General features: G+C 39.2%; 1 protein-coding gene across 6 annotated transcripts in view; it reads right to left on the bottom strand.

Annotated features, from left to right (window-relative positions):
- Positions 1 to 25,345, bottom strand: part of LOC133652577 (nuclear receptor corepressor 2-like) — a 212,767-nt gene that overhangs the window by 122,018 nt on the left and 65,404 nt on the right. For 5 of the 6 annotated variants that reach the window (XM_062051491.1, XM_062051494.1, XM_062051495.1 and 2 more), the window contains exons 5-6: positions 13,732 to 13,914; positions 3,608 to 3,721 (exon numbers count right to left, since the gene is read on the bottom strand). In XM_062051491.1, coding sequence (XP_061907475.1) covers positions 3,608 to 3,721; positions 13,732 to 13,914 — 297 coding nt within the window. The remainder of the gene's footprint in view (positions 1 to 3,607; positions 3,722 to 13,731; positions 13,915 to 25,345) is intronic. The other variant, XM_062051493.1, reaches the window with a different exon arrangement.

Here is a 25,345-nt window from a genome sequence, read left to right as displayed (position 1 = left end):
TGATATTAGTGCGAGATGTTCTCTGAACATTTGTGAAGTCTTTTTAAAACCATTTTTAGGAGAGAGAATGTTTTTGCAATTTAAAAAAATGCCCCACATCTTTCCCTATCATCCCATTATTGGCAAAACAGACACATTCATTTGTACAGCTAACAATGAGAATTCTGGCTCAAAAAGTAAAGTGACAAAACATATAAAGCTGCTATGGTAGCAGAGATAAATATCTGTCTTAAGAACAAATGTATCTTGATATGTGGATATACCATTCGTTATGAAATCACTTGGCAGTGTACATTTGTCCTTTGAGCTTTTTTGCCGATATCCGATATTGTCCAACCCTTAATTACCGATTCCGATATCAACCGATACCGATATATACAGTCGTGGAATTAACACATTAGTATGCCTAATTTTGTTGTGATGCCCCGCTGGATGCATTAAACAATGTAACAAGGTTTTCCAAAATAAATCAACTCAAGTTATGGAAAAAAAAAAAGCCAATTTTTTGTTTTTTTTGTTTGGGGGGGTGGGGGGGGGCGGGCGTGTATATTGTAGTGTCTTGAGTGTCTTGCACAGTGTGGCGCATATTTGTAACATGTGATTATTAATTATGTGATTGGGCCGGCATGCAAAGGCAGTGCCTTTAAGGTTTATTGGCGCTCTGTACTTCTCCCTACATCCGTGTACCACCCCCGTACAGCGGCGTTTTAAAAAGTCATACATTTTAGTTTTTGAAACCGATACCGATAATTTCCGACATTACATTTTTTTTTATTTTTTTTTTTATTACATTTCAAAGCATTTATCGGCCGATAATATCGGCAGCCCGATATTATCGGACATGCTGAAATGGATAAATGCATAACTTGCGCGCACAAAATAATGGCTCGTTGACAAACCGATATTTATGAGCGGTTTGTTTGTGTCCAACAATAGGAAGCAATAATTAAACGCCATGCCGTCAAGTAATGTACACTACCGTTCAAAAGTTTGGGGTCACATTGAAATGTCCTTATTTTTGAAGGACAAGCACTGTACTTTTCAATGAAGATAACTTTAAACTAGTCTTAACTTTAAAGAAATACACTCTATACCAGACCTGGGCATTCTGCGGCCCGCGGGCCGCATCCGGCCCTTTGTACGTCCCTGTCCGGCCCGCGTGAGGCCAATCATAAATTACAAAATACATTTAAAAAAGTATCTATCTCGAGTGTGCAATACAACGGTGCTGCTTTTGTTTTGAAAAGCGTTATTTGTATGACTTCCGTGTGGACGTATGCTTGTGCGCGCAGCTGCAATCACAAGTTACAAAATAAATTTAAAAAAACATCTATGTCGTGCGTGCAATACAACTGTGCTGCTTTTATTTTGAAAAGTGTTATTTATGGGCGGTCCGCCCGGTTATCCCCGAGACGCTAAAAAAAGAAAAGGTGATGACGAATGGCGTGTTTTCATCACGACATGGACTGCCAAGTAAAGGTAAAGCCGTGTGGATGGATGGATGTTGCTGTGTTTAAAGAATATAGTGTAACGACCTGCTGAAGTTGTTGTCTTCTTGAGTTGCGTAAATGAGGAGTGAGGATATGTGCGTGTGGAAGGAACGAGATAAGTTGAGCTGTGTTACTATAGGTTGCTCAATAAAAGTTTAAAAAGAGCGTCAGACTTGGTGTGCACTTCTTCTGGATGCTACAATTGGTGGCAGAAGTAAAACTTTGCGCATAGTGCACTGCTTAATTGTGTGCGCAGCCTGCTACGTCATCGAGAGGTACGTGCCACGTGAGGAGCTCGCCGCAGAGAGAGAGAGAGAGAGAGAGACAGAGAGAGAGAGAGAGAAAGGAAGGAGAGAGGCAGTGTCTACAGAGAGAGAGAGAGAGGGAGAGAGAGAGAGAGAGAGAGAGAGAGAGAGAGAGAGAGAGAGAGAGAGAGAGAGAGAGAGAGAGAGAGAGAGAGAGAGAAAGGAAGGAGAGAGGCAGTGTCTACAGGTGCAGCGCACGCTGCTCGGCATGGGGGAATTCCGCCCTCAATGAAGACTCCCAGGTTTGATGGAAAGGGGAACTGGGAGGCATTTCATCCCACTTCTGACATCAATTGTAGAGTCCAGAAGAAGTGCACACCAAGTCTGACGCTCTTTTTAAACTTTTATTGAGCAAGCTATACTAACACAGCTCAACTTCTCGTTCTTTCCACACGCACATCTATCCTCACTCCTCATTTCCGCAACAGCAACGCTTCCTCCTTCTTCGCCAATCACCTTACAGGCGTGCTACGTTCACAACAAAGAGGATGCAGGATAAAGTGACAGAAATTGAATTTTTGCATGGTATTATACATCAGGAAGTGTTGTGTAAGAAAGTGTTAAAAATAAAACCATCAAAAGCCATCTGCTTTTGTATAAAGATAAGTTAGGTTAAATGAAAATATTATTATTTTTTATCTTACGGTACATCAAAAATAATTTAAGCAAAATTTAATTGAAATATTGTCGGTGTGGCCCTCCAGCAGTGCTCGGGTTGCTCATGCGGCCCCCGGTAAAAATTAATTGCCCACCCCTGCTCTATACATTGCTAGTGTGGTTAATGACTATTCTAGCTGCAAATGTCTGGTTTTTGGTGCAATATCTACATAGGTGTATAGAGGCCCATTTCCAGAAACTATCACTCCAGTGTTCTAATGGTACAATGTGTTTGCTCATTGGCTCAGAAGGCTAATTGATGATTAGAAAACCCTTGTGCAATCATGTTCACACATCTGAAAACAGTTTAGCTCGTTACAGAAGCTACAAAACTGACCTTCCTTTGAGCAGATTGAGTTTCTGGAGCATCACATTTGTGGGGTCAATTAAACGCTCAAAATGGCCAGAAAAAGAGAACTTTTATCTGAAACTCGACAGTCTATTCTTGTTCTTAGAAATGAAGGCTATTCCACAAAATTGTTTGGGTGACCCCAAACTTTTGAACGGTAGTGTATATTACATTGAAATAAATGTACTTCATAGTTTCATGGTTAATTTAGACCTGCATGCATCTAATGGAATTATTGCTAAGTATCTGCTCAAAAATATTAATACAATCGTTAAACAAAACCTCTGCCTTGTGTTTAATTAATATTTTGGCCTACTACGCTACTGTATTTTAATATTAGTCATTATGATGAACAGTTTATGAACCACTGATATAATGCATACTGTGGGGGGAGGGGGGCGTGGCCTGCGGACCTGCAGCGAAGCGGGGTGTGCCAGGACCGGCTTTGATATCAGCGACAGGTGCGTAGATGGCCCACCTGGGTGTGCTTATCTAATCACCTGTCGCTCTGTTAAAGGCAGCAGCCGGGAAGGAGAGGGGGTTGGAAGGCGAGTGAGAGCGAGGCGGACATAAGAGACGATGGCTGAAAAGCACACAAAGAGACTCATGGTGAAAAATAAATCATTGTTCAGAACCATGAACGCAGCTGTCACGTCCATGATTAGTGGTCCGAAGAACCCGGAAGCGCAAGACTTCCACACATACTGTACATACACACTCGATAATTCAGCCCACATTCTTACTTTTGGTGTGAAGCAATGTGAGTTTGGTGGAAAAAGTGAGTCTCAGATGTATATTCTACTGACCCTGTTCTCATCATAGATGATCTGTACCAAGCTGCGATGCTTGGCCTCGCTGGGTGGAGGGGAAATGGACCGCTCTGGCTCGTGAGGTTTTGCAGCCTCCTCCTCCAGCTGTTGCTGCAACACACAAACAAGGATGACTTAGTTAGCATTTAAAAATGACAACATCTTTTTTATATTCCAAAGGTTATTAATAAGGTCTCGTTAAATACAGTGGTTTCAGTGTAACACGACCAATTTTAATACATCTTTTTCACATCAAGTTCCAGTTTCTGTGTCTGCAGGATCTCGGGAAATAAAGTTAGGCGCATTTGCTCACATGCGAGTTGAAAAATAAAGCTACCGTGGATCCAGGCTGATGTCCGTGTCTCCTCTATTTAACAGCCATAAAAAGATTACAACCCTCCCAAATATATTACACTATAATGTAATATACATTCATTCATACAAACCCCGTTTCCATATGAGTTGGGAAATTGTGTTAGATGTAAATATAAACGGAATACAATGATTTGCAAATCATTTTCAACCCATATTCAGTTGAATATGCAACAAAGACAACATATTTGATGTTCAAACTGATAAACATTTTTTTTCTGCAAATAATCATTAACTTCAGAATTTGATGCCAGCAACACGTGACAAAGAAGTTGGGAAAGGTGGCAATAAATACTGATAAAGTTGAGGAATGCTCATCAAACACTTATTTGGAACATCCCACAGGTGACCAGGCAAATTGGGAACAGGTGGGTGCCATGATTGGGTATAAAAGTAGATTCCATGAAATGCTCAGTCATTCACAAACAAGGATGGGGCGAGGGTCGCCACTTTGTCAACAAATGCGTGAGCAAACTGTTGAACAGTTTAAGAAAAACCTTTCTCAACCAGCTATTGCAAGGAATTTAGGGATTTCACCATCTACGGTCCGTAATAACATCAAAGGGTTCAGAGAATCTGGAGAAATCACTGCACGTAAGCAGCTAAGCCCGTGACCTTCGATCCCTCAGGCTGTACTGCATCAACATGCGACATAAGTGTGTAAAGGATATACCACATGGGCTCAGGAACACTTCAGAAACCCACTGTCAGTAACTACAGTTGGTCGCTACATCTGTAAATGCAAGTTAAAACTCTCCTATGCAAGGCGAAAACCGTTTATCAACAACACCCAGAAACACAGTCGGCTTCGCTGGGCCTGAGCTCATCTAAGATGGACTGATACAAAGTGGAAAAGTGTTCTGTGGTCTGACGAGTCCACATTTCAAAATGTTTTTGGAAACTGTGGACGTCGTGTCCTCCGGACCAAAGAGGAAAAGAACCATCCGGATTGTTATAGGCGCAAAGTTGAAAAGCCAGCATCTGTGATGGTATGGGGGTGTATTAGTGCCCAAGACATGGGTAACTTACACATCTGTGAAGGCGCCATTAATGCTGAAAGGTACATACAGGTTTTGGAGCAACATATGTTGCCATCCAAGCAACGTTACCATGGACGCCCCTGCTTATTTCAGCAAGACAATGCCAAGCCACGTGTTACATCAACATGGCTTCATAGTAAAAGAGTGCGGGTACTAGACTGGTCTGCCTGTAGTCCAGACCTGTCTCCCATTGAAAATGTGTGGCGCATTATGAAGCCTAAAATACCACAACGGAGACCCCCGGACTGTTGAACAACTTAAGCTGTACATCAAGCAAGAATGGGAAAGAATTCCACCTGAGAAGCTTAAAAAATGTGTCTCCTCAGTTCCCAAACGTTTACTGAGTGTTGTTAAAAGGAAAGGCCATGTAACACAGTGGGGAACATGCCCTTTCCCAACTACTTTGTCACGTGTTGCAGCCATGAAATTCTAAGTTAATTATTATTTGCAATAAAAAATAAAGTTTATGAGTTTGAACATCAAATATGTTGTCTTTGTAGTGCATTCAATTGAATATGGGTTGAAAAGGATTTGCAAATCATTGTATTCCGTTTATATTTACATCCAACACAATTTCCCAACTCATATGGAAAGGGGGTTTGTACATTATATTACTGTTCGAATAAAAAAAACATTCATTTTTAAGGTGTTGCAACTTTCATTTCATTTTGTAGTAGTAGCGACTTCCTCCCGGTTTTCACTTTATCTAAGTGCGCATGCAAATGACTTTGCGACCACATTGGGGCCTGTGCGCCTTTACACTGAAGTCTGATAAAAATCACATTTTACTTGCAGTGCAAACGGTCATTTGGAAAAAATCAGATCTCAAAGAAATCAGATGTGGGCCACTTTGGCCTGCAGTGTAAACATAGTCAAAGAGACGTGTAAAAAATGTTCACTATGTTATTTAATACCAAAATTGTTTTTTGATTACAAGAAAAACATATGTTTAATGTATCATAAGAAATTATGTTAAAATAAAGCCAATAATTAAATTTTTTGTTATACCCTTTATTTAAAAAAGTATCAAAATACAATACCAAAATATTGTTAACGGGACAACCCTACATTTTATATGTGTTTAACACACAGTAATGTTTGGCTGAACAGAGAATGCTAAATAAAACGTTTCATGGTTTGACAGTTAATTTGATCACTAAACAGGTTTGTTTATATTGTTGGAAAACATCTGTAGGTGAGCTACACTGATCTTAGTTACTTAAAGTTAAAGTTAAAGTACCAATGATTGTCACACACACACTAGGTGTGGTGAAATTTGTCCTCTGCATTTGACCCATCCCCTTGTTTACCCCCTGGGAGGTGAGGGGAGCAGTGAGCAGCAGCGGTGCCGCGCCCGGGAATAATTTTTGATGATTTAACCCCCAATTAACCCTTGATGCTGAGCAGGGCCGGCCCGTGGCATAGGCCGTATAGGCAAACGCTAAGGGCGCCGTCCATCAGGGGGCGCCACGCCAGTGCCACAAATGTTGGAAAAAATAAAATAAAATAAATAAAAGTTGGTACTATTATTTCTAAATACAAAAAATAATCCCAAGTTAATTAAAATGCAAAGTAAAGCCTATTTAATAGAAATATTTTTTGTTACAACATTACGGTGCGCCCCCTCCCTTCCCGTATCATGACTCTTTTTGGACTCACCACGTCAAAAAATCAACACAAGATGTCAAAACGGCCAAAACTGTCAGGTGCCCAGGGAAGAAAAAATAGAAAAGAAGAGGAGGAGAAACGAGAAAAAGACAGAGGTAGCAGGTAGGTAACGTTAGCCTACATGAAATTATTTGTCTGTTACAGAATGTGATAGTAACCTGGCTTTTTAGCATTAAGCTAATGCTACATGATTCGGCAATTGCTTATCAATAAATAGCTAGTTCTGTTTTAACGTCGGGTTAATATTGTGGAGGGGGCTAAATTGTTATGGAAAATAATAATGTAACGTTAGGTAATTACAGTACTCCCACCTTACATTCCTCAGGGACATTTGTATTAGATCTTTTAAGCAGGTGTTTTTTGTTGACATTGTTATTGCCTTCTGGTTAGCTAATGTTTGCCCTGCAGGTAATAGTCACTTTTCCACCCCTTTATATATTAGGTATAGTTGTAAGCCTAGTTGTTAAAGTGCACATCATTAATGTTAATTAAGCAATATCACATGAGAGGGAATGCTGTTTTTAATTTGAGCACTGCTGTGATTCGGTTAAAGATAATCATAACATAACATTCTCATATAATATGTTAATTTGCTTTCTTTAAGTAAAAAAAAAAGGTCAAAGACAAAGCTATTCGGTTTCTTGTGAGTATATACACTTCACTGCCGATGTGGGGGGGCGCCACCTAAAATCTTGCCTAGGGCGCCAGATTGGTTAGGGCCAGGCCTGATGCTGAGTGCCAAGCAGGGAGGTAATGGGTACAATTTTTATAGTCTTTGGTATGACTCGGCCGGGGTTTGAACTCACAACCTACCCATCTCAGGGCGGACACTCTAACCACTAGGCCACTGAGTAGGCACCTTTTAACTGAACTTTACTTTTATTAATAGCAAGTCTCATAGACTTAAATTGATGTTTGTACCAGTACATGTTTCCCATTGAGCTGTTTTATATTAGCGTGGCTCACAAAACGGCAGAAATATAAAACTTATGAAAGCAACGAAAAGGTCATGGCGACTTTCAGTTCATTCTGTGCTTAGTTTATTGCTCTAAAATAGACTGCAAATATGACTCAAAGCCATTCACCAAATATATTTTATTAAGTTGTTAATTTGTGGTAACTCTTTTTTTCCCCCGAGTCTTATTGCCCATAAAAGCATTACATTTAAAGGGGTCATATTATGACTTTTCTTTTCTATACTTACTTGTGTTCTACATAACATAAAATGGTGATGCTTTGGTCAAAATTTTGCATAGATTTTGTTTTACAGACCATCTTCAAGCCGCTTTCTGGCTGTCAGTTCAGAGTGCGCCCTTTTTGTTAGCGTACTTATTTACGCACCAAAATCAACTGCCTTTGGACCACGTCAGCCTTGTTGTAGTTTTTAATACTTCCATATAGAGTCCACTGACAGACATACATTAGAACTATGTGCTACGTTGTATGAGAAACGGCACCATCGGAAGATACATGTGCATGCACGAGCCAGTCTGCCCTACAACAAGAGAATAGATAAAAAATAAGGAACTTGTTGACTACAACTTTGGACTACAACTGAATAAAAATGGCAGACTCACGCACAGCTTTTCGAGTAAACCTGTACCATATACTACTGTATGGCGATATATGCTGACTTAGGCAAAATATGTCACTTAAATCTCAAATTCAAACAGCTTGTTTGGAGCAAGTTTAGAAGGCAAGATTGTTTCATAAATACCTCCGCCATGCCTCCATTGTTTGATTTCAAATTTTCAGGACTTATGGGGATCCTAAATACACAAAAACAGGTACCAGCAAGTAAGAAAAGTTGGTTTTGCGTCACAGAACTTTGGGTTACTCAACATAACCTTGGTTCTTTGATAACAGAGCGAGGGCTTTTCATTATGGGATAATTGCCTTGGTCGTGTAACATTACGGAAGCTCCAGTGACACGTCTGTCAAATGTCCGACACCGTGTCTCCGCTTTAAATGCTCGCGTATCACAAATGTACGGCCATAAAAACAAGGTCCGCTTTGCAAAATGAGCAAGGTATTGATTTTTTAAACAGGAATAAGAGGAAATATCCTCAGACTTTACATGTTATCACTGGCGACGTTTTTGCGAGTGACCCACTTCTGGCCGGAAAAACACGAGTGATGACGTCACAACTATTGTCGACAAATATAATTGTCGGCGACACATTTTATTGTCGACATTGTCGACTAATCATTGCAGCCATACAGTGAATACTTATGTACCGTATTTTCCGCACCATAAGCTGCCCCGTGTTGTAAGCCGCACCTTCAATGAATGGCATATTTCAAAACTTTGTTTACCTATTAGCCGCCCCGTGTTATTAGCCGCAACTACGCTACGCTAAAGGGAATGTCAAAAAAACAGTCAGATAGGTCAGTCAAACTTTAATAATATATTACAAACCAGCGTTCTAACAACTCTGTTCACTCCCAAAATGTAATGTGCAAATGTGCAATCACAAAAATAGTAACACTCAAAATAGTGCAGAGCAATAGCAACATCAATAACTCAACGTTGCTCGAACGTTAGTGTCACACACAACACACAAAATAAACATTTAAAGCTCACTTTCTGAAGTTATTACTCATCCACAAATCCCTCTAATTATTCTTCTTCGGTGTGCTTCACTTGTTTTTTGACACCATCTGTGATGTGGACGCGCATGCAGTCATAGATCAACAGGGACGGAGCTGCGTGAAAAAAGTCACCCGGTCTCTTCGCTCATTTTTTCTTCATCCATCCATCCCTTCGAGTTAGCTTTTATGATGACGCCGGCTGGAAAGTTCTCTTTTGGCAAGGTCTTCCTTTTGAATATCACCGTGGGTGGAGGTTTCTGGCCGCTAGCATGGCAAGCTAGAACCACAGTGAAGGACGACTTCTCATTCCCTGTGGTGCGAATATTCACCGTACGTGTTCCCGTTGTATCCACAGTGCGGTTCACATGAATATCAAAAGTCAGTGGAACCTTGTACGCGTGTCTCTTAGTAGGAGACATTTTGTGGTCTTTACAGAAACACACAAATGAAATGAAACGTAATATCCGTGCGGTTCTTCTTCTACGGGGGCGGGTGCTCACCTTGGCGGTTGCTTACAGTAGAAGAAGAAGCGCTTCCTCTTCTATGGGGGCGGTTGCTTACCATAGAAGAAGAAGCGCTTCCTGTTCTACGGGGAAAAAAGATGGCGGCTGTTTACCGTAGTTGCGAGACCTAAACTTTATGAAAATAAATATTAATATTAATCCATACATAAGGCGCACCGGGTTATTAGCCGCACTGTCAGCTTTTGAGAAAAATTGTGGTTTTTAGGTGCGGCTCATGGTGCGGAAAATACGGTGTATGTGATTTCCTATTTTAAATTTTTAGTAAATTTTTAAAAAGCTTAAAAACAGCACATTATCATTGGGTATTGTGTGTAGAATTTTGAGGACAAAATTTTAATTCATTCCATTTCGGAATAAAGCTGTAACATAACTTGTGGAAAAAGTGAAGCGCTGTGAATACTTTCCGGATGCACTGGCCAAACAGCTACATTTTCGTTTCATCTGACCACAGAACTTGCCTCCAGAAGATCCTATATTTGTCCATGTGATGTCAGATGAAACCAAAATGGAGCTGTTTGGCCACAATGCCCAGCAATATGTTTGGGGGAGAAAAGGTGAGGCCTTTAATCCCAGGAACACCATCCTACCGTCAAGCGTGGTGGTGGTAGTATTATGCTCTGTGCCTGTTTTGCTGCCAATGGAACTGGTGCTTTACAGAGAGTAAATGGGACAATGAAAAAGGAGGATTACCTCCAAATTCTTCAGGACAACCTAAAATCATCAGTCCGGAGGTTGGGTCTTGGGTGCAGTCGGGGGTTCCGACAGTACAATGACCCCCAAACACACGTCAAAAGTGGTAAAGGAATGGCTAAATCAGGTTAGAATTAAGGTTTTAGAATGGCTTTCCCAATGTCCTGACTTAAACATGTGGACAATGCTGAAGAAACAAGTCCATGTCAGAAAACCAACACATTTAGTTGAACTGCACCAATTTTGTCAAGAGGAGTGGTCAAAAATTCAAGCAGAAGCTTGTCAGATGCTTGTGGATGGCTACCAAAAGCACCGTATTGCAGTGAAACTTGCCAAGGGATATGTAACCAAATATTAACATTGCTGTATGTATACTTTTGACCCAGCAGATTTGGTCACATTTTCAGTAGACCCATAATAAATTCATAAAAGAACCAAAGTTCATGAATGATTTTGTGACCAACAAGTATGTGCTCCAATCACTCTATCACAAAAAAATAAGAGTTGTAGAAATTATTGGAAACTCAAGACAGCCATGACATTATGTTCTTTACAAGTGTATGTACTTTTGATCGCGACTGTATGTAACAATACCCTGTAGTCTGTAGACCAAGGATCACCGACCCGTCATTTGCAAACGACCTGTCAATTGCAGTCGAACCGTCAATTGCAATCGACCAGTCGATCTTTGGAACTTTACTAGTCGATCCCGAAAAGATTAGGGAAAAATATACATTATTGCAGTAATGTCTTCCTCTACATGAGAGTGACAAACAGACCAGCCAACATGTACACATTTTAAAACCTTGAATACACTTGTGTGCTTTGCTGCTTTCCAGTTTTCCAAAAAGAGCTGTAAAAGCATGTTGTCTAAAGAGTGGCACAGGACATTTGCAGCCCAAAGCTGGTTTTTTTGTTTTTCCTCTTTTAATTGTAGCAATAAAACTACACAACAACACAAACAATGGGAGAGAACTGAGCAAAAGGCATAATGACACACAGCTGAACTGTTGACTTGCATAACAAAGCTAAAAAGCCGGGATCTTGAGCTCAAAAAAGTTTGTGACCACAGCTGAAGCCCAATCAACAGACGACAGTGTCCATACACAGACTGTTTTTAGATACAGTATGTGGGATCTCTTAGCCATGGTAGTGCTAAAACAAGAACTGTACTCACTCAACAAAACCGTATCACTTGATGGAAACTTGATTGAAACCATTATTACACCCAGAACTTTCCTGATATGACCAATAATTTAGACTTCTTAGTTAACTGCTGCTGTCAGTGTGCATTATTTAGTTTTTACCCTGTTATCAAGTAAATTAAACACATTAAACACATTTAAAACACAATGTGATTGTTTTAGCTGTAACCTTTTGTGTGTGCTCATGTTTGTCCCAGTGTATATAACATACAGCTTATACACAAACCTACAAACAAATCTTATGAGCTTGATAATAAGATTTATAAACAGTAATTAGCCACACGTTATAGTAAGAAACAACACCTACTGTATGACTGCACTAGTGTTGTCCCGATACCAATATTTTGGTACCGGTACCAAAATTATTTCGATACTTTTTGGTACTTTCCTAAAAAAAAAGGGGACCACAAAAAATTGCATTATTGGCTTTATTTTTATTTTTTTAAGATCTTAGGGTACATTAAACATATTTTTATTATTGCAAGTTTGTCCTTAAATAAAATAGTGAACATACAATACAACTTGTCTTTTAGTAGTAAGTAAACAAACAAAGGCTCCTAATTTAGTCTGCTGAGGTATGCAGTAACATATTGTGTCATTTATCATTCTAATATTTTGTCAAAATTATGAAGGACAAGTGGTAGAAAATGAATTATTAATCTACTTGTTCATTTACTGTTAATATCTGATTACTTTCTCTTTTAACATGTTCTATCTACACTTCTGTTAAAATGTAATAATCACTTATTCTTCTGTTGTTTGGATGCTTTACTTTAGTTCTGGATGATACCACAAATTTGGGTATCAATCTGATACCAAGTAGTTACAGGATAATACATTGGTCATATTCAAAGTCCCCATGTGTCCAGGGACATATTTCCTGAGTTTATAAACATAATATACATTTAAAAAAAACGAAAGAAGATGTGATGCCAAAAAATATCGACGTAATCATAGTAGTGTCAACTAGTTACGCTCCTGTACTTGGTATCATTACAGTGGATGTTAGGTGTAGATCCACAAATAGTGTTTGTTTACATTTTGACGCCGGTGAGCTACGGTGTGTAGTGAAGCATGTTTGGCTATTCCTCGTCCTGCAGGGATGAAACTTGTAAGAAACTTACTTTATTTGTCGCCATGAAGGCGAGGATTAGTGATTTAGAAGTAGCTAAAACACTGCCGATGGCGGATGGACGTTAGCCGCTAGCTAGCTAGCCATGTCTTAAAGCACCTCTTCCTGAGGACGTTTCAGTCTTATAACTTCACCTTTATCGTTAGTTTTTAAGCCAAAATGCGTCCATTCTCCCTTTAATGTCCACACACTGTGTCTGTTTATAAGTACTCCGTGATTGTGCGCTGCCGAACATGCTCGTCTGCTCGTAAACCAGCAATGTCACGACGTGACGACGACGGGGGCGGTATAGTACCAAATATGATTCATTAGTATTGCGGTACTATACTAATACCGGTATACCGTACAACCCTAGAATGCACAGATGGGCACAAGCATATTTGCTACTCAAACATAGGTGTTAGGGAAAGAAAAAGACACCTGTGAAGGCTAGAAACTGCACAGTGCTTGGCAACAGGTGTAAAGTGAAGCCTAGTGCACTAATGTGTTGGCATGCCTGAGCCCACCTTATTGTTTCTTTACTGAACACAGAAGGCCTGCCAAAAAAGGAAGATAAGTACTTTAGCAGTCCCAAAACCTCAGCCATAATCCTTCTTCACCCTGAGGAAAACGTTATTTATAGCGGAATGTATTTTCACTTTTCTTCTAAATGAAATTTGAGTAGAAGCAGAATGGGATGCAGCTGCTTGGAGAAGTGTGTTGCCTTGTGGCATGAAGAACCAACAACTTGGCCTCAGAGATTACAACACGGGAAATGTCCATGAGGAGTTCATAGCCATGCCAAGTATGACTGTGTCAAATTCAAGCAAGTTCAAAGCACCTTTCCGCTAACATTGTTTTTGATTTGATTTTAAGCCGATGTACACCTGAACTGCAGATATATCATATATGTACAAACCTGTTTTTTGCGAAGCTTGCAGATCTGCTGTTCCACCATAGTGATCTCCCGGTCTACTCGGTCCATGTTCTGGATCAGCTCTTCCTTGGAGAAGCGAGCTGGCACCAGATCCAAGTCAGGGTCCATGTGGACCGGGCTCACAGGGGAGATTGGCTCGAGCTTCCCCATCGAACTTCCACGATCCTATAAAAAGTGGCATAACCGTAAACATTTTTATTTGATGTAATTACAAACAATGTTAATTTTCATGACTACAGTATTTTTCGGATTATAAGTCACAGTTTTTTTCATAGTTTGGCTGGGGGTGCGATTTATACTCTGGAGAGATTTATGTGTGAAATTATTAACACATTACCGTAAAATATCAAATAATATTATTTATCTCATTCACGTAAGAGACTAGGCGTATATCAGCAATCGTCACACACACACGACAACTAGGGATGTCCGATAATGGCTTGTTGCCGATATCCGATATTCCGATATTGACCAAACCCTTAATTACCGATACTGATATCAACCAATACCGATATCAACCAATACCGATATCAACCGATACCAATATATACAGTCGTGGAAATAACACATTATTATGCCTAATTTGGACAGCCAGGTATGGTGAAGATAAGGTCCTTTTAAAAAAAAAAGATTTAAAAAAAAAAAGATAAATAAATTAAAAACATTTTCTTGAATAAAAAAGAAAGTAAAACAATATAAAAACAGTTACATAGAAACTAGTAAATAATGACAATGAGTAAGATTAATTGTTAAAGGTTAGTACTATTAGTGGACCAGCAGCACGCACAATCATGTGTGCTTACGGACTGTATCCCTTGCAGACTGTATTGATATATATTGATATATAATGTAGGAACCAGAATATTAATAACCGGGGGTGTGACTTATACTCAGGAGCGACTTATGTGTGAAATTATTAACACATTACCGTAAAATATCAAGTAATATTATTTAGCTCATTCACGTAAGAGACTAGACGTATAAGATTTCATGGGATTTAGCGATTAGGAGTGACAGATTGTTTGGTAAACGTATAGCATGTTCTATATGTTATAGTTATTTGAATGACTCTTACCATAATATGTTACGTTAACATACCAGGCACGTTCTCAGTTGGTTATTTATGCCTCATATAACGTACACTTATTCAGCCTGTTGTTCACTATTCTTTATTTATTTTAAATTGCCTTTCAAATGACTATTCCTGGTGTTGGGTTTTATCAAATATATTTCCCCCAAAAATGCGACTTATACTCCAGTGCATTTTCGGCCGGTGCGTATTATACTCCGGAGCAACTTATACTCCGAAAAATACGGTGCATATGAAAGAGAAATGGGGTTAGTCATGAAAGGGATGCTTTTTGTGAGATAATAATTTCTCAGTGCCAGAACTAAAATGTATGGATTTAAAGTGTTTCACATCTTAATATGTGTACACCTGGGAGAAAATGAAGAGGACACATTTTTTTTGACGCTTTATGATGCCATCAGAGCTAATGTCATAAGAAAATGTCATAGGTGCCGAGTGTCATGTTTATAGAAAAAAGAACAGCAATACGGTGCTCTGTAAACTGTTCAACTTAGAAATTACTTTTCACAGCAGCACCACTGCAATGCAGGAGACCTTGAAAAGGTGGCATCAAGGACGATTTTCTAGGATGGCGAAGGAAGCAAAACCGGTCTGTAAGAAATTTATGTTTGGATTACGACCAAATAAGAATTTTCAAGTTTCTAGACACAATACGATTTGTTGGTGTATTTTGGGGAAATTTATTAGAAAAATGTGTCGCACGACTACACTAAAAAACGGATACAAAAATAAATTAAATCTACAGATGAATCAGAAAAAATTGTTTTGATAGAATATTTGATTCAAGAAATAAGTGTTAGGTGCAGAGCTACAACAATAATAGACAAATCAAAACAAGCCTACCGCTATTCCCTTTCTTAAGTGGGATCTTCTGCCTGTTTCTTGTCAAATTTATGGCACATATAATTTGTCTGACAGGAATGTGCGTGATTTCACTGCTAGAAAGTCAGTGACATCATTCCTGCTATCTGGCGTAGCTGTTCTGGATACAGCTGGTGAGTGTTGGCGGATCACGTATGCACGCATGCAGTAGGAGTCAATCTATCAATATCATAAACCATCGCAGCTTGACTGTATTTTTACTGCTAATGTGTTTATTTATTGTGTTACTATCTTTTTTTTTAATTAAAAAAAGGGTTTTTTTTTTCTTAAAGAGGTCGGTCATATTAAGATTTTTTTTCATGAATTCAAAACACTTCCTTATGGTCTATATAACATATAATTGTGTTTCCTTGGTCAAAAATGTGCATAGATTATGTTTAGAAAAAAAAAATTTAAGTTGCTTTCTGACCGTCTCTTCAGGAATTTTTGTGCTTTGTGAGTGGTCTTATTTACGTGCCTCCACTTCGACAGTGTCTTCGCCCTATTATCAATTTTGTCATTTTAGCACTTGAATAACTTATATTTTGACCGATATAAGTTAGAACTAGAGATGTCCGATAATGGCTTTTTTGCCGATATGCGATATTCCGATATTGTCCAACACTTAATTACCGATTCCGATATCAACCGATACCGATATATACAGCCGTGGAATTAACACATTATTATGCCTAATTTTGTTGTGATGCCCCGCTGGATGCATTAAACAATGTAACAAGGTTTTCCCAAATAAATCAACTCAAGTTATGGAAACAAATGCCAACATGGCACTGCCATATTTATTATTGAAGTCACAAAGTGCATTATTTTTTTTAACATGCCTCAAAACAGCAGCTTGGAATTTGGGACATGCTCTCTCTGTGAGCACGAGGAGGTTCTGGGTATTTCTTCTGTTGTGTTTATGTTGTGTTACGGTGCGGTTGTTCTCCCGAAATTGGTGTGGGTTCACAGTGTGGCGCATATTTGTAACAGTGTTAAAGTTGTTTATACGGACACCCTCAATGTGACCTGTATGGCTGTTGACCAAGTATGAATTGCATTCACTTGTGTGTGTGAAAAGCCGTGGATATTATGTGATTGGGCCGGCACGCAAATGCACCCCAATATTGGTGTCTGGGTGGAAATCGGGAGAAATTCGGGAGAATGGTTGCCCCGGGAGATTATCGGGAGGGGCACTGAAATTCGGGAGTCTCCCGGGAAAATCGGGAGGGTTGGCAAGTATGACTGGGAGACGAAATTGCTCTGTACTTCTCCCTACGTCCGTGTACCACTCCGTACAGCGGCGTTTTAAAAAGTCATAAATTTTACTTTTTAAAACCGATACCGATAATTTCCGATATTACATTTTAATGCATTTATCGGCCGATAATATCGTATCGTCAGTCCAATATTATCGGACATCTCTAGTAATTTGGGCTGTCAAAGTTAACGCGATAACGCATTAATTGTAAATGTCAATAACGGCCCTAAGTTTTTTTAACGGGCGATTAACGCATATGCTTCCTTTTCGACCCTCGGGCCATGCCGAAGCGGGGGGAACTTGGATGCAGTTCACTAGTCAGGGATGAGCCACAAGCGGGGAAATAGCAAGCAGAAATAGACAAAGAAAAGGGTACAATATGGACAGTGTTTCCCATAAACTGCCAAGATACCTGTGGCGGTGGGGGCGTGGCTATGGGCGTGGTCACAATGACATCATTGAGTAATTTGCATAGTTTACTACAATGATAGGATTTTCTCTAAAAAGGCTCAAAAAATGTATACTTACTAATTAATAATAACAGTTTTGTTTTAAACGTCCATCCATCCATCCATCCATTTTACAATATAATTACAACACTTTATGTACATATTTATATACAGATTTGAACAATAAGTTATTCACTGAAATATATTTATTAATTGTGGTTCTTACAAAAAATATATCTTATAAAATATAAAAGCTAAAATGTCTCTTAAAGCTCTGCCCCTTTAATTAGTGCATACTAAATCATTTAACTTTAGCCTACTACTACAACCATATTATTTACCAGCAACATAAAGTGAAACAGAGGCAGAGGTGTCCTGCCACAGTCAGTAACAAATAAACAGAAAACAGTAGTGGTGGTAGATAGACACAGAGCTTCATCAAACATCTGATCCACTGAACAAAGAGCTCCAAAAATCTTGAACTTTAGACTGCCATCAGTTTTACTCCCTACACTTAACCATGTGTTTCCTACTGCCTGCAGACTTTGCACCCCTTGTTATATACACATGTTGTGTTTCTAATATAAATACATTTAATAAAGTCAAATACAAATAAGACAACAAGAGAAGTATCCTACACTTCTCTTTTGTAAAGTAAATCTGAACAGCCGATATGGGCATCTACATCAACTATATGATTTGCCTGAGAAGCTGGAGAGGACAAAAAAAATAAAAATATATATACAGGTAAAAGCCAGTAAATTAGAATATTTTGAAAAACTTGATTTATTTCAGTAATTGCATTCAAAAGGTGTAACTTGTACATTATATTTATTCATTGCACACAGACTGATGCATTCAAATGTTTATTTCATTTAATTTTGATGATTTGAAGTGGCAACAAATGAAAATCCAAAATTCCGTGTGTCACAAAATTAGAATATTACTTAAGGCTAATACAAAAAAGGGATTTTTAGAAATGTTGGCCAACTGAAAAGTGTGAAAATGAAAAATATGAGCATGTACAATACTCAATACTTGGTTGGAGCTCCTTTTGCCTCAATTACTGCGTTAATGCGGCGTGGCATGGAGTCCATGAGTTTCTGGCACTGCTCAGGTGTTATGAGAGCCCAGGTTGCTATGATAGTGGCCTTCAACTCTTCTGCGTTTTTGGGTCTGGCATTCTGCATCTTCCTTTTCACAATACCCCACAGATTTTCTATGGGGCTAAGGTCAGGGGAGTTGGCGGGCCAATTTAGAACAGAAATACCATGGTCCGTAAACCAGGCACGGGTAGATTTTGCGCTGTGTGCAGGCGCCAAGTCCTGTTGGAACTTGAAATCTCCATCTCCATAGAGCAGGTCAGCAGCAGGAAGCATGAAGTGCTCTAAAACTTGCTGGTAGACGGCTGCGTTGACCCTGGATCTCAGGAAACAGAGTGGACCGACACCAGCAGATGACATGGCACCCCAAACCATCACTGATGGTGGAAACTTTACACTAGACTTCAGGCAACGTGGATCCTGTGCCTCTCCTGTCTTCCTCCAGACTCTGGGACCTCGATTTCCAAAGGAAATGCAAAATTTGCTTTCGTCAGAAAACATGACTTTGGACCACTCAGCAGCAGTCCAGCTCTTTTTTCCAGGGTCAACGCAGCCGTCTACCAGCAAGTTTTAGAGCACTTCATGCTTCCTGCTGCTGACCTGCTCTATGGAGATGGAGATTTCAAGTTCCAACAGGACTTGGCGCCTGCACACAGCGCAAAATCTACCCGTGCCTGGTTTACGGACCATGGTATTTCTGTTCTAAATTGGCCCGCCAACTCCCCTGACCTTAGCCCCATAGAAAATCTGTGGGGTATTGTGAAAAGGAAGATGCAGAATGCCAGACCCAAAAACGCAGAAGAGTTGAAGGCCACTATCAGAGCAACCTGGGCTCTCATAACACCTGAGCAGTGCCAGAAACTCATGGACTCCATGCCACGCCGCATTCACGCAGTAATTGAGGCAAAAGGAGCTCCAACCAAGTATTGAGTATTGTACATGCTCATATTTTTCATTTTCATACTTTTCAGTTGGCCAACATTTCTAAAAATCCCTTTTTTGTATTAGCCTTAAGTAATATTCTAATTTTGTGACACACGGAATTTTGGATTTTCATTTGTTGCCACTTCAAATCATCAAAATTAAATGAAATAAACATTTGAATGCATCAGTCTGTGTGCAATGAATAAATATAATGTACAAGTTACACCTTTTGAATGCAATTACTGAAATAAATCAAGTTTTTCAAAATATTCTAATTTACTGGCTTTTACCTGTATATATATATATATATTTTTTTTTTATTTATTTTTTTTTTTATATTTGTGGCGGACGTAATTCTTTCGTGGCGGGCCGCCACAAATAAATGAATGTGTGGGAAACCCTGATGGATATATCAGATTTTAAGCCATGGCAAGTTATTCTCCCGACAAAAAATGACTATTTTACGCCGTGGGACATATTTGCCAACCTTGAGACCTCCAAATTCGGAAGACAGGGGGTATTGTAGCGACCCGGAAGAGTTAGTGCTGCAAGGGGTTCTGGGTATTTGTTCTGTTGTGTTTATGTTGTGATTATGTTGCGTTTATGTTGCGTTACGGTGCGAATGTTCTCCCGAAATGTGTTTGTCATTGTTGTTTGGTGTGGGTTCACAGTGTGGCGCATATTTGTAGCAGTGTTAAAGTTGTTTATACGGCCACCCTCAATGTGACCTGTATGGCTGTTGACCAAGTATGCCTTGCATTCACTTATGTTTGTGTAAAAGCCGCATATATTATGTGATTGGGCCGGCACGCTGTTTGTATGGAGGAAAAGCAGACGTGACGACAGCTTGTAGAGGACACTAAAGGCAGTGCCTTTAAGGCACGCCCCCAATATTGTTGTCCGGGTGAAAATCGGGAGAAATTTGGGAGAATGGTTGCCCCGGGAGATTTTCGAGAGAGGCACTGAGTCTCCCGGGAAAATCGGGAGGGTTGGCAAGTATGCCGTGGGATGAGGGGTCATCACTGCAGCAAATGCCTGCTGCCCACGTGTGTGGGTGGTGCTTCACTTCCGCATTTAGATTACATTTAAGGTGCAGTGATAACATAACATTTAGATTGTTACTGTGACTGCTTTAGTAAGAAAGATGGCATAAAAGCTCGAAATAAATGAAAGACGTCAGGCAGGAAGTCGAAAAGAGACTTTTTAATTGCAAACAGTCAATCCGACATCAAAACCTACTCAGTGGCCTAGTGGTTAGAGTGTCCGCCCTGAGATCGGTAGGTCGTGAGTTCAAACCCCGGCCGAATCATACCAAAGACTATAAAAAATGGGACCCATTGCCTCCTTGCTTGGCACTCAGCATCAAGGGTTGGAATTGGGGGTTAAATCACCAAAAATGATTCCCGGGCGCAGCCACCGCTGCTGCTCACTGCTCCCCTCACCTCCCAGGGGGTGATCAAGGGTGATGGGTCAAATGCAGAGAAAAATTTCGCCACACCTAGTGTGTGTGTGACAATCATTGGTACTTTAACTTTTAAAACATGTCAAGACACTTTCTCAAACCATCTATCCATCCATTTTCTACCGCTTGTCCCTTTCAGGGTCACGGGGGGTGCTGGAATCTATCTCAGCTGCATTACCAACCACACATTTTTCCGGCTTGAACATAAAAGCGCTTTGCTATACATCTGGTATAACTACATTAACAAAATAAAAATGTCTTACATTATGAGCATGCTTTGTCAAATATGTTTTGTAATGTTATTCTGTGATATTTGCACCTAATAAAAATGCTAGTATGTCAGTAGAGGAATGTGGGGGACGCCTTTGGGCTGTCTGAAATATTGTGTGAATAATTTTATGGCTGGGTTGCATATGATGTCACGTCTGTTTTTCTTATTCTTGGCTTAATTCACAGGAGCAGCTTGAGCGTAGCATTAAAACAAGAGAGAGTGAGTGTGGAGCTTGAGCAGAAAATAGCATATTGCTGTTCTGTTCTTCAATGTTCCAATCGCTCATATAGAGAGATTGGAAAGAGAAACTAAAAGCTTAGGTTAGTGTTGTGCAGGAAGGCCAAGTACTTTTATTCGAGACAGATGACCACATTATATAGCATCTGTGGTGCTATTCATTAGCATCAAGAAAATATCCCTAATAGTATCAAAAAATTAGATTAAATCTCTTCTAGGTTTAACGGCATATACTAAATCTTGATATCGCTAGCAAACATTGCTGAACAAAAAGTGACATATACAGCTAAATAATCAGACAAAATATAAATTTCCATCCATCCATTTTCTATCACTTGTCCCTCTTGAGGTTGCGAGGGGGCCGGAACCTATCCCAGCTGCATTCTTCACATCATAAAAACTACTGCAGACATTAATTGTAGATTGCAAAAACTGAAATCTAAGTAAGATTAAATACCTCAAATAAGGGTGATATTTGCTTATTTTCTGTCTGATAAGATAATTCTTAGGGTTGTGAACGATAAACCGATGCGACCGAGTATTCGGTTCAACAAGTGAGCGATTAGATTGCATCGGTAGCAGACTCCTCAATCAATGCGAATAATCCATGAATTCCTAGCTGAATCGGTTATAGAGTCATGGATCGGTTATCGCGAGACTTTGCATGGGTTGGCTAGATTACAATATGCGTCAGCGTCTCTAAAACAACGCGAGAGCTGAAGCTACTCGCCAAACGCGGTAGCCGCCTAGCTGGTATTAGCACGAGTGATAAACAAGAGACAACACGGAAAATGAATGTGGAGGAGAACGAAAGCGTCAGTCTGACCGAAGGTGATAATGGACCGAGAAAGATTTTCAAAAAACCCCACTACAGTGGTGGAAAGAGCAGCAGGACTTGCCACTGCTGTCATCTCTGGCTAAAAGATACCTCTGCATCCCGGTGTTGTGCCGGGAAACGCAGCCCTGCCGTAAAATGCACCCCCTGACGCGGGAGCGCGCTTACGTCACTCGTCTCGAAAAGTATATCTAAACTCGGCTGTAATGACCGAAGTGGCTGAAATCGCCTCTTTTAAATCGCCTCTTTCGGCATAAAAAAGTACATAAAGTCAAATAATCCAAGTTTTCTTTACTTATGGATGGATTAAAAATTGTGAGCCTTTAATGATTTCGCCGTCATTCAAGTGGCTGAAATCGCCTCTTTCGGCATCAAAAAGTACATCAAGTGAAACACACAGAATCTGAACGTGTGTTCAGTACTGCGGGAGACATTGTTTCCACAAAACGAAGTCTGCTCAAACATGAGCATGTGGATCAGTTAATTTTCCTTAAAAAAAATCTGCCCTCCAAAAAAACAGAGGACAGTGATGATGAAAATGCACAGGCATAGTGTAAGTGAACTACTGCTTTTTGACCTGGGAAACGGTACCTCTCACACAGTAGTTTGATTTTTCTTTTTACATATGTATTTATTTTCTCTATTCTTTTACACAAAGCACTTGTCACTGTGCTCATTGTTGCCACATTTTGAGATGTGTTATAGGTGTGTAACTTGTTTACATTGTAATGTTGCACCTTTGTTACCTACCTCTAGTGTTCATTGTTACCTACCTCTAGTGTTCATTGTTACCTACCTCTAGTGTTCAAAACACTATATGCTCAGGTTGAAATATTGAATCTTTGTTACCTACCTCTAGTGTTCAAAACTATGCTCAGGCTGAAATATTGCACTTTGTTGTTACTATTCTGTGCTACTTTTACCTCTGGAGTTCCCATCCTACAATTCAGCCAGAATTTTTTTGGTCCATGTCTAAAGATAAATACATTGACATGTGATTTTGTTGTTCTGTTTTTTTTGCCAGTGCCATAAAGCCACAATGCTTGGGGATTTGGAGTCTTGAATATTAACCGTCAAATCGAATCGTATCATTCGGAATCGAATCGGTCTGTAATAAAAGGATATCGTTTTTGAATCGAATCGTAACCTGTGTATCTAGATGCATATCGAATCGTTTATCAGAGAGAGATGTGCAACCCTAATAATTCTTCTCACTAAGCAGATTTTATGTTAGAGTGTTTTACTTGTTTTAAGTGTTTTGGTCCTAAATGATCTCAGTAAGATATTACAGCTTGTTGCTGAGATTTGATTACCTATATTGAGTAAAACGTGCTTGAAACTAGAATATCAACTGATGCAAAGCTGTGTCATCAACACTCACAAGTATAAAACTACTTATTTAAAGTAATAATTTCTTACTTCATGCCTGGAAAAAAAATTTTGTGATGCCGAGCGCTTATCATTATGTCAAGATAATGGCACTACCATTTACTTAATTTAAGAATATCTTTTCAACATATTGAGCAAAAAGGTCTCTGTTTTTTTTCTACCACGAAAAGTGCACTTGTTATTAGTGAGAATATACTTTTTTTAAGGTATTTTTGGGTTCATTGAGGTTAGCTAATTTTACTTGTTTTGGAAAGTCTTGACAAGCCGAATTTTCTTCTATTGGCAGATAATTTGATGATAATGGGAGACCGGGCTTTCTGCTCCGCCGCTCCCAGTCTGTGGAACGCTCTCCCTGACCACCTGAGGGCACCACAGACTGTGGATGCTTTTAAAAAAGGCTTAAAAACTTTTTTTTTTTTTAAAGCATTGTTTTAGACATATGCATACTAGTTGTAGCTATTAGGCTGTTCTAGTTTTTATTTTTATTTTAATTTTTTTTTAGTACACTGTAGCACTTTGAGGTTGTTTACTCAATGGAAAGTGCTTTTTACAAGAATAATCTATTATTATAATTTTGCTTAGTTCAAATAAAATACCTCTAATTTTTGTATTGTTTTTTTCTTGCTTTTCAACACTGACTTTTTGCAGTGCACTTGTTATGTCAATCAAGTACAGTACTTAGCGATTTCACAAATGAGTCCAATTTTGTCTTTTACGAATTAATGTTTAATTTGTGAACCCCTCCAGATGTAACGACATGATGTGCCTCCAATGTTTTCTTCTCTAAATACTGTAATGGTCAAATGAAGTGAGGACGCCGCGAGCAGTAACCTCTTGGTGATGATTAATGGTTTAAAATATTGTTTAAATATATTTTTCTTGAAAATGTAAAAATCCTCTCCGACCTATTTTAAATATTTTTTTCATGATCGCTTTTATATTTGCCTCTAAACCTTTCAAAATACGCCCAAAACTGCACTGATGCAGGTAAACAAACAGTAGCCTAATGGGGCTCTTGACCATTGCCTGAAACCCAGACATGCAATATGAAGACCATTAACTTGTACAACATATACTGTACAGAATATCAGAAACATTTATTCAGGTAGAAATATTACAGATTATAGTACCGAACATCTTTGACAATCAAAGCATGATCGTAACAATCAACATTTTGTGTTATCAATGCTTGAAACTGGTATCAAAACATGGAAGTGTAGCGCCTCTCCTCTGAATACAAGTGCTCCTAAAGCAGTAATACAAATTATGTATTCCTACAAATTACAAAATCTGGCAGGTCACCAAGGCACTGCAGGTCATTTTTTTATTGTCATTAAAAGCAAGTTTGTCCTTTTTGTGTTGAGCTGTTTAAAAGAGCATAATGTTTAAAACACATTTCATTGAAGCAAATTAATTGTCCATTCATGGTGTTAAACATTTAAAATGATCTGTCTCGGGTGCACTTATTATTGATGAAAAATGATATCTGTCCACAAATAGTCGTGATTAATTTTGAGTTAACTATGAACAAAATGTGATTAATCGCGATTCAATGATTTTTAATCGTAATACAATTACAGTAATTCATTTACGTATAACTCACAGTACAACATATTTTTTCCAAACAATGTTGGGCCATTTTGGCATTCTTTTTTCCCTTAAACCTCTTTTCTCACTCATATGTGCCCATCTACTCCAACACTCTTCACTGTGT

The sequence above is a fragment of the Entelurus aequoreus genome, linkage group LG06 (genome assembly GCF_033978785.1).
Source record: "Entelurus aequoreus isolate RoL-2023_Sb linkage group LG06, RoL_Eaeq_v1.1, whole genome shotgun sequence".
NCBI classification, from domain to species: Eukaryota; Metazoa; Chordata; class Actinopteri; order Syngnathiformes; family Syngnathidae; genus Entelurus; species Entelurus aequoreus.
Note: the sequence above shows the minus strand (reverse complement) of the source record. Positions and strands in the feature narration are given on the sequence as shown.